Raw genomic sequence first — 20,623 nt, 5'->3', positions numbered from 1 at the left:
TAACCAGCCTGAGCTTCTTCACCAGCTTCTGGATACAGGCTTGGAGTCCCGTCAGCTCCTCCGAACTACCCCACAGCAAGCCCTTATCTTTCTAGGAGGTGAGCTGCGTGGGGATACCAGATCTGAACTCGGGGGCCGCCGCCCACGTAGGGTTGCGCGGCTCGGTGATATAGAACCACCCCGATTGCCACCCCTTGACGGATTCCACGAAGGCCCCTTCGAACCAAAGGACATTGGACATCTTGCCCAACATGGCGCCTCCGCACTCCGCTTGAGTGCCCTTCACTACCTTCGGCTTGACATTGAAGGTCTTGAGCCACAAGCCGAAGTGGGGCTGGATGCAGAGGAAGGCCTCGCACACGACGATAAACGCCGAGATGTTGAGGATGAAGTTCGGCGCCAGATCATGGAAATCCAGGCCGTAGTAGAACATGAGCCCCCGGACAAAGGGGTGTAGTGGAAAGCCCAGTCCGCGGAGGAAGTGGGGAAGAAAAACGACCCTCTCATGGGGCCTGGGGGTGGGAATGAGCTGCCCCTCGTCGGGCAGCCGGTGCGCGATGTCGCCGGATAGGTAGCCGGCGCTGCGCAGTCTTTCGATGTGCTCCTCCGTAACGGAGGAGGTCATCCACTTGCCTCCCGCTCCAGACATGACTGGGGAAGGTTGAGATGAGATGTGCGGGCTTGGGCGCTGGAGCTCAAGTGCGCGGAGATGGATAAGCAAAGGAGGAAGAAGGCGTCGGTGAAAAGGTGAATCCTTATCCCTTATATGGGCGGGCGAAGTCTACGCGTCCCCCACCGGCCTGGTAAAACTCGCTTATCCCCCAAGCGTCACCATCAATGGCGCGGTTGGGTTACCCACGTCCGTATTGATGAGAATCCCGGATTAAGGGGGAACACGATCTCTGCTTCGACAAGACGTGCCAAGGAAACCGCTTCGCTAAACGCGCTGAGGTGGTAGAGTAAAAAACGATTCAAGTAATGGCTTGGTAGTGGCATGACGTCATGCCGCAAAAAACGTCAGCAGATTGAACTTGTGTATATATTATTCTCTCTACGGTGGAATGTGGAATTTATTTTGTAGAGCCGGACACTATCCTGGTGTTCACCATCTTCTATCATTCGGAGGAGGAACCCGCCTTGCAATGCCAAGCAATATACGCGCCGGACTTATCGTCATTGAAGCCTGGTTCAGGGGCTACTGAGGGAGTCCTGGATTAGGGGGTGTCCGGATAGCCGGACTACCATCATCAGCCGAACTATCATCGGCCGGACTATCATCATCGACCGGACTCCAAGACTATGAAGATACAAGATTAAAGACTTCGTCCCGTGTCCGGATGGGACTTTCCTTGGCGTAGAAGGCAAGCTTGGCGATACGGATATGTAGATCTCCTACCATTGTAACCGACTCTATGTAACCCTAGCCCTCTCCGGTGTCTATATAAACCGGATGGCTCTAGTCCGTAGGACACAACAACAACAACAACCATTACAATCATACCATAGGCTAGCTTCTAGGGTTTAGCCTCCTTGATCTCGTGGTAGATCCACTCTTGTAAACATCCACAATATCAATATCAATCAAGCAGCACGTAGGGTTTTACCTCCATCAAGAGGGCCCGAACCTGGGTAAAACATCGTGTCCCTTGTCTCCTGTTACCATCCGCCTAGACGCACAGTTCGGGACCCCCTACCCGAGATCCGCTGGTTTTGACACCGACACCTGCCTTGATCTCTCCTCCTCCTCGTGAGACTGCCTGGTGAGGTTGTTCCTGAGGAAGCTTCCTGTCATCCGCCACGCGAGGCTTGGCCCCTTGCGAGGATCTTGAGCTTGAGTTGATGAAGATAGGTCGCACTGGGCCACTGCCTGAGCCACGCCGCAGGCCGCAGGCAGGAAAGTCTAGGGACCCCCGTTCCCAGAACGCCAAAAGTAGCCCCCGGGCCCAAGGCGCGCTCGGACTTGGCTTAGTGGAGAAGCAAAGGGGCAAGTGTGAAGCGCCGCGGGCCCCAACAGCCTGTGGCCTTGGGTGCCGCGTGGCGGTTGATTGGACGTGGGCGTCTCCATTTCCCCACGCCCCTCATTACGCGTCCGGCTAGGCGGACCCGTGGTTGCACACAGTTATTCCTCTTTTGCTTTTCGCGTGCTCCCTGTCCTTCCTTCTTCCTCGAGCTCCAGCCTCTGCTCCAATCCAACTCGAGCTTTCCCCCTCTTCCCAGTGCCATGGCGAAAATGAAGAAAGGAAAGGGGAAGAAGCCCACGCCTTCGCATCGCTCGCCTCCGGCAGTTTCTCCCGCTGTTGATCAGTCAATCATACTCAACATCGAAGCTGTGGACAAGGTCCGCTCCGCCCTTGCTTCCATATTCAACGAGTGCGGGAGGACGACGGTTTGGCCCGCGTCCCACACCTCCTTCGATAGGGTTGTCACGGAGGTCCGATTTTTCGCCGATGCCTTGTGGGCGGGTCTGGTTCCCCCCTTTTCTGCTTTCTTCAACGCGGTGCTCTCCCATTACCAGATCCACATGATGCACCTTGGTCCCGAGTCCATTACTCTCCTTGTTGTCTTCGCCTTTATTTGCGAGGCCATCGTGGGCATTCCTCCCTCCGTTGGCCTTCTGCGTCACTTCTTCTCCTTGCGCCTGAGTGACCCAACTCAATGCTTGGGGTGCGTGAGCTTCCTTGCCGTGCCAGAGACAGCTGCCTCAGGGATCAACTTCGGCCTTCCTCCTCCCACGAGCGGGTTCGGAGAGCGGTGGTTGTACGTGGATGTCGGGGTGCCCAGCCCCCTGCTCTCGCACCCAACACTGCCTGTTATTCCCAACTCAGGCTGGGATCATGAGAAGCTCATGAGCCCCCATCTTTCCTTCGTCTGGTGCCGCTTCGAGAGCTTGAGGGCGCTCGGGGTAAAGGCGTCTCAGGTGGTGAGGGAGTTCCTTCGATGTCGCATTGCCCCTCTCCAGCGCCACTCCCGTCCGATGTGGACCTTCGCAGGGCATGGAGACCTCATGAGGCTCCAGGAAGAGGATCTAGCGCCCGAAGCACTAAGGACGGTGTTGAGGGTCTTGACTGGCGAGCCTTCTCCAGACAGCATCCGGCATGGGGCCGCCCTCTTGTATCTTTGCTTGGGCAGGGCTGACTTTTTGAGGCAGATGCCCAGCTTCGACGAATGGGGGCTGCGCCCGGTCGGCCTCATGGGGCCCCGCGAGAACCCAGTTGCTATGGTCGCTCTTCCGTTTGCTCACGGTGGTCCTGCCTCAGGTGATGGAGCAGGGAGGCGAGAACCGCCAGGAGCCGAGGGGCCTGATGTTGAGATGCTGATGCCGCGAGGGGCTCCTGAGGCATCAGCTTCCGAAGTGCATCCTGGAGTGGTGGCGGACGAGGAGTCGCGACCTGAGGCTCCCGAGACCAGGGCTCCCGAGGCCCTGACTGATCTTCAAGAGGTGGTGCCCTGCGGTGCCTCCAGTCTGGTGCCCTCAGCGCAAATCATCCTGATGTTTCTTCTACGCCACGCGCTGGCCCTCGCGACGGGGGCTTAGTCCGGTTTCGCATAGACCTCGAGGCCCTCCGCAAGATGAAGGAGGCCTCAGGAGGAAATGACCGCCCCTGTCACACGTTGAAGTGCAGGAAGTATTTTGCCATCGACGAGTAAGTCCTTTTCTCTCTCAATTCCTCACTTTATCGTTCCTTCAGCTGATTGTGGCCTTTCAGGGCCCTTCCTGCCGAGTTCATGGAGACGGCCGAGGAGCCATCCCCCCAAGCCTCACCTTCATCGCTGACCTTGAGCGCCCTGAGCTTGAGCACCACCCTCACCGTGGGGCCGGTTGGAGAGGCGAGCCACCCCGCTGGGCACCTTGAGCCTGCGCGTCTTCTGCCCCTCCTTCGCGGCCTCTCCTGGGGCACAGCCAGCTTGCCCCGCACTCCTCCCCTGATCGTGGATGGCGACTGCTGAGGTCGATCCTGGGCCCCACTTTAGGAGATGGACCGACACCGGGCCGGGTCCCTAACGGGGCCCGTCCGGTGATCGCTGGGGTGCCAGCCCCCAGCCCCCTGCTGAGAGGGGGCGTGCCGCCTCGGGGCCCTTCGCTTGCACCCATGGCGGAGGATGACATGGAAGACGTGCTCAGGCGCGCTCAGGAGCACAACGCCCTCCGCCAAGAGTTTCTTCACAGGGCGGCTGATGCAGTGAGTCAGCTCGGCGTGGAGCTTGCTGGCGAGGACGCGCGCCTTGAGGCCGAAGGCCTGCGCCTTGCTGAGGAGAGGCGCAAGCTGATGGTAGCCGTCAGCCTTGCGCGCCATCAGCGCAGTCTTGAAAATGCCAAGGCCGAGGCGTCGTTGGCGGCCTCGCGGAAGGCCTGCTCCCAAGCCGTCGAGGAGGCTCAGGAGGCAGACCAACGACGCGAGGCCGCGGAGGAGCGTGTGTGGGAGCTCCAAGCCTGGAGCAACACTTTGGAGCAGCAAATGGAGCTGCGTAAGGCTGCCCTTGCATCGCTAAAGAGGGGACCCGTCGAGGAGGCAAAGCTCCTGAGGCACGAGGAGGCGCTGACGCTGGAGGCTGCCAAGCGCAACCTTGACCTTGAGCAGTTGGAGACGAGGGAGCGCATGGTGACCCAGGCGGAAGATGATGTCGGTGTGTGGGAGGCCCGAGTCCAAGGAGAGATTGACCGCCGCGTGGCGGAAGCTTGCTTGGGTCTTGAGCGTGAGTATGAAGGGAGGTTGGAGTTGGTCAAGGCCGAAGCAGAGGGCAGGACCGCCGCCCTCAGGGCCAAGCTGACTGAAGCGACGCGGCGTGCGGATTCCTCCGCAGCCGCCCTTAGCGTAGCGCAGGCTGAGCTGGCCTCCTCCCGCGCCGAGCTGCTTCTTCTCCGACAGAGGGTTGATGACGCCGAGGCCGTCGCGTGGCGAAACGAGGATGAGATCCGTCAGCGGCAGACTCTGGAGCATGTGCATGGCCCCATGCTACGAACGCTCAGGGAAAGGGCCAACGCGGCCCTGGGCAACATCTGCGAGGCGGCTGTTGCGGAGCCTCATGTAATCAACTATGCTGGCAATCTCCGGTTCTTCAGAGATGTGGTGACGCAGCTGGAGAGTCGCTCTGACAGGGCCCGCTGGCTTGTTGAGGAGAGGAGCCGAGTCTTGCTTGGGTGTGCCTTCTCCCGTGTCTTCAGCCATCTTCAGGATAGAGATCCCCACTTTGATTTCGGCGCCGCCATCGCACCAGTGCCCATAGCCATCCGGGGCGATCTGGCGCAGTGGGTGGAGGACAACATGGACGCCCTCGTTAGGGCTTCGCCTCTGATAACTACGGCGTGGTTGTGGCTGCTAATGAAGGCGATGTTTTGAATGAGCATGGTGCCGAATACAATGACGGTGATGATGGCGACGACGGCAGTGACGCCAGTGATGCCTCCGGAGGCGTCCCAGAGGACGCGGTGAGCGATATGTCCAACTGATTATACGCCACCTCCGCTGCTTACCCTGCACGGAAAAGTTCGGGCGTGGCCCTGAAGGTTGTGAGAGCATTTTGGGAGGGGGAGTCCCTCATGTAAAGGATTGTAATTGGTACACTTGTAGACATAACACCGTATGTGTGCTCGTGCTGGATTGCCGACCTCGCGATGGGTCAACCAACCTGATTTACCTTCGACCTTGGCTGGCCCCGAGCGAGCTTGCGGGGGCCGCAGTGCTTTGAGTGCCTTATGGGTGAACCCTTCGGTCTCGCGATGAGAGCCTCCTGAGAGTGAGCGGCGATAGTGGTCCGGAGTGTTTGCATGCTTGGCCCGGCTCGGCTCGCGAGGGGCTCGTGAGGGGGAGGCAACAGATGCCAACTTTGGACGCAAAGCCGAAATCAGAACGCGAGAAATTGCTCGAACGAGACTAAATGCCCCTCCCCCAAACACACGCAAGTCTAAAGATCAAATCCAACTTAAATTCAAGTCAAAGAAGCTCAACAACAAATAAAGAGGCAAAAGGCAAAGGCCGCGTCCGGCACCTAGTCTAGTCTTTGATGTCTTCTCACCAGCGCGGAGCTAAGTGCTGCCACTGGGCATGGGCGGGAGCCCCCGAGGCCCGAGGACAGCTCTCCGGAGACTCCGGGGCGTGTACAGCCCCAACTCATTATTACGTGAGAGTGTCACGGGCGGCGAGCTTCACAGGCACTGGGACTTCTTCACAGGTACCGGCCTTGCTTCATATCGCCAGATGAGGGCCCCGCCTTGCGCCACACTCTACCACCACCGATGGCGACCGAAAACCAAGGACGACACCAATGGGGTAGAGCGGTCGCCAGGGGTTCCCCCGATGACGACAGGTCCTCTGCCGGGGGCAGGCCCTAGGGCACCTCCCCGGCAGAGGGCCTACCTCCTTAGAACGCCTTGCCCTGCATGTCGTGGGGAGGAGCCTGGCTCCCGGCCCCTCTCATGCTGCCCCCAGTGCCCTCCTCCCGAGGGGAGGGGGCTTGCCACACTGGGGCAACCATCCGCTGTCGTGACCTGAAGCTCCTGCGACCCATTGTTAGCATAAGCTTGCTCCTAAGGAATTAGTGGTACCTAGTAGTTGCCGCCACTAGCACGGCTGCCGAGGCTTCCGTGGGGCTCCTGAAAGAGCTCAGCTTCTGGCGCCTCTTCCTCCCAGCCTGGCCCGAGGAACGAGTCGTGGTCTCTTCCAGGGCAAACCCTTGATCCACCATGTGGGGCACATAGGCCTCCGGGGCCACCACCCCGAAGGCCTCGCCGTAGTTCTCCACGCGCCATGCAGTTCGACTCGAAGCTCCATCTTGGGGACGGTAGGGCGGTGTCCCGCTAGGACCATAGACGGCGATGCGCATGCCCTCGCTTACCAGGGGTGGTGCCGGCGCAGCTTGCTGCCCGGCGCTGATGGCCAGGCCGGTGTTGATGAAGCCTTGAGGTGCGCCCGGGGGCGCGTGGGCACAGATTGGTCCGCCTCAGGATTCGCCCGGAGCCTGGGGTGGAAGCTGGATGCAGAACGGGGGGGCCCTGACGTAGCGGCATCCAGGAGCTCGGCGACGTGCTCCAGCAGCACGTCGCGGACGCTTTCTTGCAGTCCGCACCATAGCAGTTCTCGCGCCACCATGAGCGCGGCCTTCATGTTCACCTGCTCCCGTAGGGTGTGCGGTGTCGTGGCCACAGCATGGTTCGAGGCCCTCGCTGCCGATCATACCTGCCGTGGAGTGAGGGCAGGCGACGACTGACCGCGTCGCCCGCACCTCGCAGCGCTCTGCAAGGTGCGGGCTGCCTGAGGTGCAGGGTTGAGGTCACCTTAGGCAGGCGGCACGGTATGAGCGGGCCATGCCACCCAGCGGTCGGAGTTTGCCGTTGGGTCGCCGGACATGGAGGCGGTGAAGCGATGGCACGCGGGCTAGAAGAAGGAAGATTCCGGCGCACCCCTACCTGGCGCGCCAAATGTCGGATTTCGGGTTCTGGCAAACCCTCGAGGTTCGAACTCTCGGGTGCGCGCGAAGATCTCTCCTCTACCAACCCACGTCCCCACGCCTCGCTAAGAATCTAGGCTAGCCAGATGAACAACTCAAGGGACACGGAGTTTATACCGGTTCAGGCTACCATTATGGTGTAATACCCTACTTCAGTGTGTGGTGTGTGGATTTCCTAAGGGGCTAATGATGAACAATACAAAGGAAGAACCACCTCGCGAGGGGAGGAGTTCTTGTGTTGGTGTGGGTGGTTCTGGCTAAGGTCGATTGGTCGATCTCCCGGGTGCCAGATGAGTTGTCCCGCCTACTGTGGTGGCTAGCCCTATATATAGAGGCCCTGGTCCTCTCCCCAAATATTGAACGGGAAGGGCGCCAACAACGACCATTTTGAAGGGGAACATCTAGTACACTTATCCTGACTAAAGTTGGTCTTCGACTGCCAAAAGGCCATGACGATGACACCGCCTTGGGATCCACGATGACCTCCTTCCTGCCGCCCTGCTAGTCTTGGTCTTGTTGCACGGAAACGGTAGCCTTTGCCTGATGCCTTGGTCTGTGCTTGCTCCCTTTGCACCAAAGAGGAAACAAGGACACTGCGCAGGCCGGCGCCCGCCTGGCACCCGCCTGGTCTCGATCGTCATGGCTTGCGTCATGAGCACCTCGCGAGGTACCCTGCCTTGATCTCTCCGCCTCCTCGCGAGCCTGCCTGGTGAGGCTGTTCCTGAGGAAGCTTCCTGTCGTCCGCCCCGCGAGGCTTGGCCCCTTGCGAGGGTCTTGACCTTGCGTTGATGAAGATGGGTCGCACTAGGCCACTACCCGAGCCACGCCGCAGGCCGCAGGCAGGCAAGTCTGGGGACCCCCGTTCCCAGAACGCCGACAAGCATGAGCTCCATCGGCAGCCTCCATTAATCTGGAGGCACCCAACGTTCTGGATGAAGCACTGCAAAGTGCTTCTGTTGTGGAGGAGCACCGCACCCTTATGGGTGTGGTTATGGAGAAGGTTCAGTTCGCTAAAAACAGACTAAATGAAGCCTTCTGCAGCCTACTGACAGGCTTTCAGGTATCCGACATAATGTTCTAAAGCTTTTCATATAAAAGAATAAACCTGTGTATAGATAGTAGCCCCTGAGGCTCTATTCGGTTTCGAAAAGACCGGACAGAGGATCCACATAGTAATCAGGATAGTAGCATATTGTGCTACCATTGTAATAGGCCCCCATGCTGGCGGCTACCACCCATGCCACAGAAGTTTCTGAACTCAATCAGAAGCTTCAAGTAGCCGATGAGGAGCTCGACCGCATCAACAAGCGGTTCGATGAAACGCAAGGTATGCATACAATGTTAAGAAGGAATTTATTTTCATATCAGAAGCGATATGTAGATTTAGAGATTAACTCATGGAAATGCTTTGATTATGATCACAGTTGGCGCAGCCGAGGTCGAGACCCTCAAAGGCACCCTCGCTCAAGCCAAGAAATAGGCGGAGGCGAATAAGGCAGCCGCTGACAAAGCGTCTGCTGAACTGAAGATCGAGCAAGCTGTCCGCCGCCAACACGAAGCTCGAGTGGCCGAAGTCGAGCAGGAGCTGAAGGATGCCATCAGCAAATGTGAAACCTTGAAGTAGAAGAATTCAGACCAGTCATCCAAGCTTGCCAAGGCTCCCCATGATGCCAAAGAGGTGCGCATCGAGTCCCGGAGTGCTCGCCAAGAGATCCATCAAGCGAGGCAGATAGCGGCTGGTAAGGCCTTTCTTTTGCAGAGTATGTTTGGAGGTCAGAGGTATGCTTTTCTCACCCGAGTGTGGAGTTCTCTAGGCGCGTTTGCGGATCTTCCGAAGAGTGCCGCCGATGCCGCCCATTTCTTTCGAGCCCAGGAGGGGAACTCGACCAAGAAGCTGTTCTGGTTGCAATTTCTCGTGCCGGAACACCCGACGCCATTGAATGACCAACTGAAGTAGCTGATAGAGCTTCATGGTATGGTAGGCTTGGCCATGAAGGATTAAGTCCACCTCTAGATGGCCAAGCCAATTCCTAGCAGCTACTTCGGTTTGGTGAAGCGCCTTGTCGATGCGCGGCCGCGGATGGATGCTGTAAAGTGCTCGACCTGCATAGAGGATGCCCGGATGGCCTTCACCCGCGTCAAAATGCAATGGGCAAAGATGAAGGCCACCAAAGTGGCAATCGCAGGCCTGCCAGAAGTCAAAGATCATCGAAAGCCGGAGAGGTACTTCGATGATGTCCTAGAAGGAGCCCAAGTGATAGAGGGTCAATGTTCTAAGGACATAATGTTTGATTGAATGTGTTCGGGTTGTAGAAACTATGTTATGAACCCATGTTGTGGTATATCTATGTTTGCGCCTTTTGTTTCAAGCGATTTTTCCTCCTGTACGGTCGTTTATGTGTTTTATTTCTGAAAGTTGCCAATCATCGGCTTCAGCCCCCATGTAGATGCTACAGGGGTGTTCGACATAATGTGTGACCACACTTTATCCAACTTCTTGGTACATAAAGGAAGTGTCCGTGAGGTGAACCATGCAATCAGACTATTCGGCTTTATTACTTTCACTTAGCCATAGGAGTCTGATTGTGGAGCTAAATACTGGTCCTTGGTGCGTGTGCGGTTATCCGGACTACGGTGCCATTTCCACGCGGCTGGACGAAGACCAACCCCTCGTATAACACGGGGTGAGTCACTAACGATTTGCAGTATAGGACTAAGTCACCGAATCGCCGACCAGCTCTCCCCTATCATGACAGTCAGTTTTTGGCTTTCTCTACTGAGGTACTTGACCGGACGAACCAGAAATACAATCGCAGTAGTTCTCCCTTTACTACCTTAGCCGAACAAGCGGAACGTAAGGTGGTAAGCACAGGAGCCGCAACCAAACTATGGACCAAAGACATGATTCGGAGATGATGCATATAATGCAAGATCCGGGACGCCCAAGAGTTCCCTATGGGTGTTCAGACTTAAAATGTGCAGGGCCAAATATAGCCCCCGGTGTTAAGGCCGGACTAAAGCACGTGTGGCAGTCTGAAGTGGGGAGGTAATACAGATGATAATATAAAATGAATGAGTGCCAAAAATGCTAATCAACTGCTTCCTTTATACCCTGATTAATATGTCGTGAATATTGAGGCCATGTTACATGCCAAAAGTTTACACAAGGGAAAGGTTTACACAGGGCCTAAAAGTAGTGGTTTGAAGATCCCAATGGTCCCTGCCGCACATCTGCGTCGTTTCTCCTTGGTAGGGAATCCTTTGAGAGGAGGAATCGATGGTCGTCTACAAGAAAGAGGGACCTAGATATATAGGAGCCCCCGTACAACCATAGAGTGGTAGATTTTTTAACGAACCTGCAATGGGAAAAAATATTTAAGGCCCGGATAGGGTCAAGCCATACTATGGACCTTTTCCGTAGTGTGCCTCCGGCGTTGCCCAAGGTATTTTAAGTGCGTAGTTATGTACGCATGGTATGTATTCCGCAACCTTATGGGGTGGTCGGCGGAGGCTAAACGGCTATTCAAGCTCCAGATCCACCAAGCTACCGCACTATAATGCGGATCGGACTTGTTTAACAATGTCATGGGTCTTGATGGCCGATGAGCTGTTCAGCTTGATGGGGCCGCCCTGTACCTCGGCTGCTAGGGCCGCGGTGTGCTCCTCAGTATGGAGGGAGCGCTCCATATTTCCATTTACTGTGATGACGCCACGTGGTCAAGGCATTTTGAGCTTCAAATAAGCATAGTGTGGGACTACATTAAAGTGGGCGAAAGCAGTTCATCCAAGCAGTGCATGATAACCATTGCGAAAAGGGATGATGTCGAAGATTAATTCTTCGCTTCGGAAGTTGTCTGGAGAGTCGAATACTACTTACAGTGTTAAGGAGCCCGTACAGCGGGCCTCCATGTCGGGTATCACTCCATTGAAGGTGGTGTTGCTAGGCTTGATTCTTGACGGGTCGATACCCATCTTACGGATAGTATCCTGATAAGTCAAGTTGAGACTATTGTCGCCGTCCATAAGGACACTAGTGAGATGGTATCCGTCGATGATAGGATCGAGTACCAGGGCCGCCGAACCTCCATGACGGATACTGGTTGGGTGGTCCCTGTAATCAAAGGTGATCGGGCAAGCCGATCATGGGTTGAATTTTGGGGCGATAGGCTCTACGGCGTAGATGTCCCTTAATGCGCGTTTGCGCTCCCTCTTGGGGATGTGGGTAACATAGATCATGTTTACTGTTTTCACCTCGGGGGAAATTGCTTCTGTCCCCCAGTGTCCGGCTGATGGGGCTCATCATCGTCCTTGCTTGGAGGTCCTTTCCCCTTATGTTCGGTATTTAATTTACCGGCCTGCTTAAAAACCCAGCAATTTCTATTGGTGTGGTTGGCAGGCTTGTCAGGGGTGCCATGAATCTGGCAAGGCCTCCCTAGTATTTTGTCCAAGTTGGATGGACCGTCTCTATTACCCTTGAACGGCTTCTTCCGCTGACCAGGTTTTGAACCACTGAATCCGGCATTTACTGTTGTATCATTTGTTTCTTTGGTATGGTTCCGATGCTTGTTTTTGTTGCATCGTGGCATGCCATGCCATCCCTGGCCTTAGAAGTGTCGGGGTCGCTGGTACTATTGCTTCTGCAAGCCAACCAGCTATCTTCACCCACACAAAAGCGGGTCATAAGTGCAGTAAGAGCTGCCATAGTCTCCGGCTTCTCCTACCCGAGGTGTCGGGCAAGCCATTTGTCGTGGACGCTGTGTTTAAATGCTGCTAAGGCCTGGCGTCTAGACAGTCCGTCATTTGGTTATTTTTAATTAAGAACTGACTCCAAAGTTTGCGAGCTAACTCTCCGGGCTGCTGAATTATGTGACTCAGGTCATCAGCGTCCGGTGGCCGGACATAAGTGCCCTGAAAGTTGGCCCAAAAAGCATCCTTTAAGTCTTACCAACTTCCAATGGAGTTCTCTGGGAGGTTGTTCAACTAGTGTCGTGCTGGTCCTTTCAGCTTTACAGGGAGGTATTTAATGGTGTGGAGATCATCTTCGCGAGCCATGTGAATGTGGAGAGGGAAATCTTCAATCCATACTGTGGGATCCGGCGTTCCATCGTATTGCTCGATATTCACGGGTTTAGACCCTTCCAAAAATTGGTGCTGCATTACCTCATCGGTAAAGTACATAGGGTGTGCGGCACCTCTGTACCGGGCGACATCGCGACGGAGTTCGGATGACATTTGTGTTCGGTGTTGGTCCCAGACTTGGTTATGTTTGTAATGCCGGGCTTGGTGGCCGTCATCCCGTGCTGGGGCACGTCCTCTTGATCCATAGATTGATCTGGTCTGGCTGGCTCTATTAGTCAGGTCCTGACGTAGGTCATGTAGCCTGGAGCCGATGTCTCCTTGACTATATGGCGAGGGGGCACGGGCTGGTGTTCGGCAAATTAGTCATTTTGTCCTGTCCACGTGGTGATCGGTCCGATTGATCAACCTAATTGTATTTTGATGGTATTGGCGCAAGGGCCTCGCCATCGAATTGTGGCAGTAGCCTGCGCTTTGGGTAACTCTTTGTTGGGTGCTCGTAGCCATATTATTCGGTGGCTAGGACCTTGGTCCATCTGTCGTTGAGCGTATCATGTTCGGCTTGAAGCTGCTGCTGTTTCTTTTTCAGGCTCCGCGCGGTGGCGATGAGCTGTCACTTGAAGCGTTCTTGTTTGAGGGGTTCCTCTGGGATGATGAAGTCGTCGTCACCAAGGCTAACATCCTCTTCAAAGACAGGTAAGTAGTTACTATCTTCCGAATCCTCGTGATCGGCGTGTTCGGGCGCAGGCTCAACGGGGTGATCGGGGTCTTCGGCATTGTCTAGAGTGTCATTATCTTCGGTACCAGTATTGCTTTCCCTTGCCCGACGCGATCATGTGCGGCGCCGCTGACACTGGTGCTTTGGTGGTTCATCGACGGGCTTGTCCTCATCTGGGCCTTGAGTGCCATTGTCGTCCTTCTTCTCAGGTGTATCAACCACGTATATGTTGTAAGTAGAAGTGGCCTTCCAATGCCCGGTGATGGGCGGGTTTTGACCTGGTTCGGCCACGACATCGTCGTCCACGCCATCAATGTCTTCGGAGGCGTAGTCTAGCATGTCGGTTAAATCCTCGACAGTGGCTATTAAGTGGGTGGTGGGTGGGACGTAAAATTCCCTACTCTCGCCCCTAGCTTGAGCTGGGCATAGTCCAGAGGTCACACTTACATGATGGCGAGAGATTTTATTAGGTCCAATGTTTCGTTTAAGAGCGAAAGCTGGACAGGCGTCTGAGGATCTATGGAGCCAGGTTCGGTAATAACCATTTTACCGATCCCAATGGACACAGACCTCGAGAGTTCATAGTTAACTTCCAGAGGCGAGTCTGGCTTCTCGATGATGGGGAGGGGCCCATTTGACTCCGCATCCGCCGCCGACATGGTTGCATCTGGGTCTCCGGCTAGAAGCTCTGTAATGGGAAAGAGTCCGGCGGGGTTTATCCTCCCGTCCTCGAACAAAGTGGTCCGCCCCGGATCTAGGGCTGAGGCGGGCATGAGTGCCGGTCCCTAAACAGAATCTGATGGTGGATCCGAAGGGCCTCCTTCATGCAAGTGGGGAGCGGCGGCCGAGTGTAGGATCGAAAGTATGTCTAGAGGGGGGGTGATTAGACTACTTGACCAAATAAAAACTTAACCTTTTCCCAGTTTTAGTTCTTGGTAGATTTTAGCAACCTAGCACAAGTCAAGCAATCTCAATACAATTCAATCAAGCATGCGGAGAGTATATGAGCAGCGGAAAGTAAAGCATGCAACTTGCAAGAAAGTAAATGGGGGGAGTTTGGAGGGAGCAAATGCAATGTTGACACAGAGATTTTTGGCATGGTTTCGATAGGTGGTGCTATCGTACATCCACATTGATGGAGACTTCGATCCACGAAGGGTAACGGCTGCGGGAGTCCATGGAGGGCTCCACCCACGAAGGGTCCACGAAGAAGCAACCTTGTCTATCCCATCATGGCCATCACCCACGAAGGACTTGCTTCACTAGGGTAGATCTTCACAAAGTAGGCGATCTCCTTGCCCTCACAAACTCCTTGGTTCAACTCCACAATCTTGACGGAGGCTCCCAAGTGGCACCTAACCAATCTAGGAGACACCACTCTCCAAAAGGTAATAGATGGTGTGTTGTTGATGAACTCCTTGCTCTTGTGCTTCAAATGATAGTCTCCCCAACACTCAACTCTCTCTCACAGATTTGGCTATGGTGGAAAAGATGATTTGAGTGGAAAGCAACTTGGGGAAGGCTAGAGATCAAGATTCATATGGTAGGATTGGAATATCTTGGCCTCAACACATGAGTAGGTGGTTCTCTCTCAGAAAATGAGTAGTGGAAGTGTAGATACGTTCTGATGGCTCTCTCCACGAATGAAGAGTGGGTGGAGGGGTATATATAGCCTCCACACAAAATCTAACCATTACACACAGATTCCCAAACTCGGTGTGACCTAATCACAAACTCGGTCACACCGATTCAGGTAGAAATGTGAACGTTAGGATTTTCGATGGGATCGATATAGTCATCTCGACGAGACTGATGCGCTAGGGTTAGGGAATAATGTAATCTCGGTGTGACCGATTGCATAAACTCGGTGGGACCGATTTGAGCAATAGGTACACAAAGGGTTGGCCAGGCAAACTCGATGGGACCGATTCGCTCACTTCAGTGGAACCGAAGTGTTACAGAAAGGAAACAGGAAGTTTGCAATGCAGACATGATGGGACCGATTTGCTCATTTTGGTGAGACTGAAATGTTACAAAAAGGAAATAGAGAGTTTGCAATCCCATCTCATTGAGACCGAGATCCCTATCGGTGAGACCGAATAACTAGGGTTTGTGGCAGTGGCTATGTCACACGAAACTCGGTGGCGCCGGATAGATCAAATCGGTGGGGCCGAATTTGACTTTAGGTTTAGGACAAATGTGGAAATGAGAAAGTGGCTGAGGGTTTTTGGAGCATATCACTAAGCATTTTGAGCAACTAAGCCATTAAGCAACATCTCATCCCCTTTTAATAGTATTGGCTTTCCTATGGACTCAATGTGATCTTGGATCACTAAAATGAAAATGTAGAGTCTTGAGCTTGTTGCCAATATATGTCCTTTGCATTTTGAGGGGTCCACATCTCTAGTCCATGCCATGCCAATCATTGAACTTTCTGAAATGGTTATTTTGAAAGATCATTAGTTCAATGAACTATATGTTGTTAAGAATTACCAAAACCACCCCGGGATTAGTTGCACTTTCATCGAGGTCTCGAACCCCTTGAAAACCAGGTCTCCTCGGATATCTGCGATGTAGTCCAGACTTTCAAACCTGATCCGGTAACCAGGGGCGTAACCGTCGATCTGCTCAAGGTGACCGGTCGAGTTGGCATGTAGCACGAAACCACCAAACACAAAGAGTTGACTAGGGAGAAAAGTCTCCCCGGAAACAGCGTTGTTGTCAATGACAAGGCGAGCCATTGATCCTTCTGTCGACAACACAAGGGAACTCTCAATGAAAGCACCAATGTCAGTGTCAAAATAGGTAGATCCCGAGTAGGGGGTCTGAGGATCAATGGTAACAAGGGATGACGGGGTAAAACCCTACGTCATGCTTGCTTATATTCGATGAGTATAGGGGTTACAAGAGTTGATCTACCTCGAGATCATAATGGCTAAACCCTAGATGTCTAGCCTATGATTATTCTAATAGTCTCTACGGACTAAACCCTCTGGTTTATATATACACCGGAGGGGCCTAGGGTTGTACTGAGTCGGTTTACAAGGGAAGGAAATATTACATCCAGACACCAAACTTGTCGTCCACGCATATAGGAGTCCTACCCGGACATGGGGGATAGTCTTCTGCTTTATCTTCACGACCCATCAGTCCGGCCCACATCGAATGGACCGGACACCCGAGGACCCCCTAATCCAGGGCTCCCTCAGCCGCTCCCTCCGGAGGTCTTGATGTCGTCCACCTCGCGAGGCTTGGCCCCTCGCAAGGGTCTTGTCTTGTTGGTGTTGTAGATGGGCTGTACCGGGCCGTCGATGAAGCCACACCGTGGGCCGCACGCAAGCAAGTCTGAGTACCCTGGTTCCCAAAACATCGACACTGGTCCTTTGCTGTCTGCCATGGCAAACGACAAATCAGTTGTTTCCTGTAGTGATACTTGCATGCCGTTAAGTCATTTTCTTAACTTATTTTTTTCTTTTTAACGAGTGAGGAAGTGAGCCCTAAATATTTACCAGCCTCCACACTTTCTACGATTAAAAAGACTTAAAAGTTTACTCAAGATCCTAAATATGATTTCCAACCAAGTTTTGTGTTTCTAATTCCTCATTTGCATTTTTTTAGAATAAAAAAAATAAACTTCATGTTGGCAATCGAGTCTTGCCACCTAGAAGTTTGAAACTTCTTTTCATTTTCTTGGGTGAGGTCTACATATAACTCAGTAACTCAAATAATATTTTCAACCCGTTTGTTCATATTAGTTAATTACTTGTAGATCACATTTGAATTATGTCTGTTGAATGTCTAGAAATGCACTCGATGACTTTAATATAGCAAACACACTCAAAAGAAGTCTGAAATAAAAGATTCCGTGGTGTATGTTGAGTTCAGAAAAAACTTATCAAGTCCAACTAATGAAGATAATCGTCACTTCGCCTTAAAACCTAACTCGTTCCCTTTCGAAACCATGATTCTTACTTGAAGGTGGTTCAATTTCTAAGCAATTTAAATGAAAACCTTTGTGAATCAATATCAATTTTTTACCACGACCTCTAGGTATATGACAAAATGCCAAGTTTTATGTTTTTCAAACTTTGTTTGCCTCTTTATTTGAATTTACAACCAATAAGCTCGAGGTTGGCGGTCGAGTTTTGGCACCCTGATGTTTCGTCAACCCAGTTGTGCTCATTACTCTGTGTACTTGCAGTTCACATTTGAATTATATCCGTTAAATGCCAAGAGATACACTTAATAGGTTAAAAATAATAAAGGAACCCAAAAAAATGCCAAATTTCGACATGAAAGAGGTAATGTTGTATGTTGAGTGTAGATTTTTTCTAAAGCGAACTAATGAAGAATAAATTCAGATGTTTGCTTCGGCAAATTCAAAATTAACCTTTATTTGCATATTATTTATATTTTTAATAAATATGGTCAACAAAAAACAAAATTTAGTCTACTAGATATACTTATTTATTATAAGAAGTTAGGATAAATAATCACTCAATTTAAATTTATAAATCAAAAGTTTGTTTGCATATATTTATATAATAAATCAAAAGTATGCTAATCCTATGTTTTTCCTTTTTTTGTGTCCTTACAATCTTGCAAAAGAAAGATTCATTTCGGAGGTGTCAGCTCCTATGTGCACGTATGCAGGGTATAATTCGTATGCCCCAGTATTTGATTTGAGTTCTGGGTATTCAGAATAAACAGGGACGGAAGAAAACGGCGCACTCCCCTAAAAAAACGGCGCACTGCAACGGGGTAAACGGAAAAAATGAACCGTTTGCCTGTTGCGGACACGCCACCTCCACACCCACCGCGCGGCCGGCCGAGCGCGCGCCTGCCCCTGCCGCGGGAGGGAGTACAACTGCAGTACAGGTCGCGCGCATGTACTGCCTGCGCCCCTGCCGCGCGAGTACTACCCGGTGAGGTGCTTCATTGGGCAGGCCTTGCCGGCTAATTACGTGGGTGCCCCTACCGGTCTCATCCACGAGTGTAGACTTTTGGGCGCCCTTTTCCGTCGCTTGCCCACGATTCCGTTCGCACGTTGTCACGTCACGACGCGCGGAAGGCAAGTTTCGCGCCTGCTGCCAGCCGGTTCGGGGTTTCGCAATTTTGACCCGCCGTGTCACATAAAAAATTGTTTTAAAAGAGTATATACCCAAAAAGTCAAGCTACCAGGCAATTAAATAGCTTGATCCTAAAAAAACCAATTAAAAAGCTCGAACCCGACACAGTATTTCAAGAATGGGAAACAATGGACGTGGTAGGGGAGAAATCTCAAGACTTGGTACTTCTTCCGAGGAGGGAGAAATGTTACTCTGTACACTAATTGAATTGCAAAAATGTCTTGCATTAGTGTACATAAGTAGTAGAATTTACTCATTAAATCTTACTATATCTGAACATAGCAGTAAAAGTTTTCAAACTTTAATTCCGCATTGATTCTTGAGTAGAAAACACCAACATAAGGTCCTTGTAGCATGAAATGAGAGTCCAACATGCACCTCACTCATTCATTGCGTGCATTGCGTGAATAAAGTCCAAAGGTGTACGTGACAATTAATACTCAAGCTCATTGTAAATGCAATTTTCTGCTTTCAAAGATTTCTTTCACTGGATGCCAATTTCACCGTCTCATTTCTCTCTAATTGAGAAATAGTCATGTGGACAGCTGTACCGAAGAGCATGTTTGTGAGATTGTGTCAATTGATGACCTACACTAGGTGAGGGGCGATAAGGTTTCTGATGAGCGTGATTGCTTGCTCAAGTTCGATTACATCTTTGACGACCGACCATCCTACCCCCTCTATGATGAACGGCTGCGTCATCTTCACCACAATGAAACTCATATGTTCTGAATATCTCTGTTGGCATGTGTTACGGGGCATATGCAAAGTCTATTCTGTGTGATTTTGGCATGTCAGTAAAGTCGTGACGAATCTGAATTAAACGTAACAGAAAATCACTTAGTATCTTAACAATAATTATGTTGAAACTTGAAATAACGAGACAAAACTTAGCGATCGTTAGGCATTGCTTGCTTTCAAGGATCTCCTGTAAACAATTTACTCCAGTAAAAGTGTAAAACCCCAGCGAGACAAGATGTAACGTGCCGGGAAGCCCAACCTCCGTTACATTCTTTCCAATGGCGCGGAACGTAAATACATCGGAACCCCGTGCCCCAAGGCCGCGGCTCGCCAACAAAGGCCGCGCCTTTAAAATCCCACCGGTCGCTTCGCCGGAAATCCTCGTCCTTCCTTTCCCTTTCTGCCCGCCCCTTCCCCGTCCGGCGGCGTCCCTCCTCCCCCACCGCGTCGAAATCCCAAACCCCACCCTCGCCGCCCGCGACCCCTGCCCGCCGGCCACGATGATGCACATGACCTTCTACTGGGGCACGTCCGCCACGATCCTGTTCGACGGCTGGCGCACGTCCGCGTGGACGGGCTACCTCCTCTCCCTCCTGGCGCTCTTCCTCGCCGCCGCCTTCTACCAGTACCTCGAGGCCTTCCGGATCCGCGTCAAGCTCCTCGCCGGCGCCAAGGCGGACCCCCTCCCCCCGCCCGCCGGCTCCGACGCGAGGGCCCCGCTGCTAGCGCCGGGCTCCGCCGCCTTCCTGGACGGGCGCTGGCCGGCGCGGGTGGCCACGGCGGCGCTCTTCGGGGTCAACGCGGGCATAGGGTACCTCCTCATGCTCGCCGTCATGTCGTTCAACGGCGGGGTGTTCATCGCCGTGGTGCTCGGGCTCGCGGCCGGCTACCTCGCGTTCCGCAGCGGCGACGTGGACGGGGACGACCTCGTCGTGGTCGACAACCCCTGCGCCTGCGCCTAGGGAATCGGACGACGGGCGGGTGGCCGGCCGCCGGCGGCTTGCCCCCAAGGCGTGATTACTTGATGTTGTACAACTCAGGTGGTAATAAGATGGTGTACAAATTGATTTGGGGGATTGCAGATGTCGGGAGGAATTGTAGAATACAGAATCAGGAAAGTGTTTGATGCGTATTTCTCACAGCGAATTGGTTCGATGCGTTTCTGGGTTGATGAAGAGTGTGCGAAGACGGTTCCTTTGATTACGAGCTGAGCTTGGTATCGACCTGTATAGTTGATCTTTCTTTCGTTATTGTTATTAACCACTACTCCAACAAATGTTCGTGACTGACATCGTACTCTGTGTTTCGCTGTCACGAATCCAAGAGGCGATATTTGACAGGGAAGAGAAGAAATCGGAACCTAGACAGTAGACACCTATCAGGCCAGATTCGATCATTGGAAAGAAAAGTACTTTAGTCCTCATTCACCCCCTACGAACGAACGGAAGGTAGGGTCCCTTGTCCCTTGGAATGCCAGGGAAAAGCCAAAGATATGACTGTAGTGTTCCCAGTT

At 52.8% G+C, this 20,623-nt stretch overlaps 1 protein-coding gene across 1 annotated transcript; it reads left to right on the top strand.

Annotated features, from left to right (window-relative positions):
• Positions 1-19,485: 19,485 nt before the first annotated feature.
• Positions 19,486-20,370, top strand: LOC119309453 (copper transporter 5.1-like). Its single transcript, XM_037585450.1, has one exon. It carries the CDS (start codon positions 19,611-19,613, stop codon positions 20,070-20,072), a length of 462 nt encoding a protein of 153 aa, XP_037441347.1. The 5' UTR covers positions 19,486-19,610; the 3' UTR covers positions 20,073-20,370.
• Positions 20,371-20,623: the final 253 nt, after the last annotated feature.

Source organism: Triticum dicoccoides, chromosome 5B (assembly GCF_002162155.2).
Source record: "Triticum dicoccoides isolate Atlit2015 ecotype Zavitan chromosome 5B, WEW_v2.0, whole genome shotgun sequence".
Taxonomy (NCBI): domain Eukaryota; kingdom Viridiplantae; phylum Streptophyta; class Magnoliopsida; order Poales; family Poaceae; genus Triticum; species Triticum dicoccoides.
This window is presented reverse-complemented; position numbering and strand designations above follow the sequence as displayed.

Coding starts and splice junctions, on each gene's coding strand:
- LOC119309453 (XM_037585450.1), top strand. CDS start 19,611: ATGATGCACATGACCTTCTACTGGGGCACGTCCGCCACGATCCTGTTC.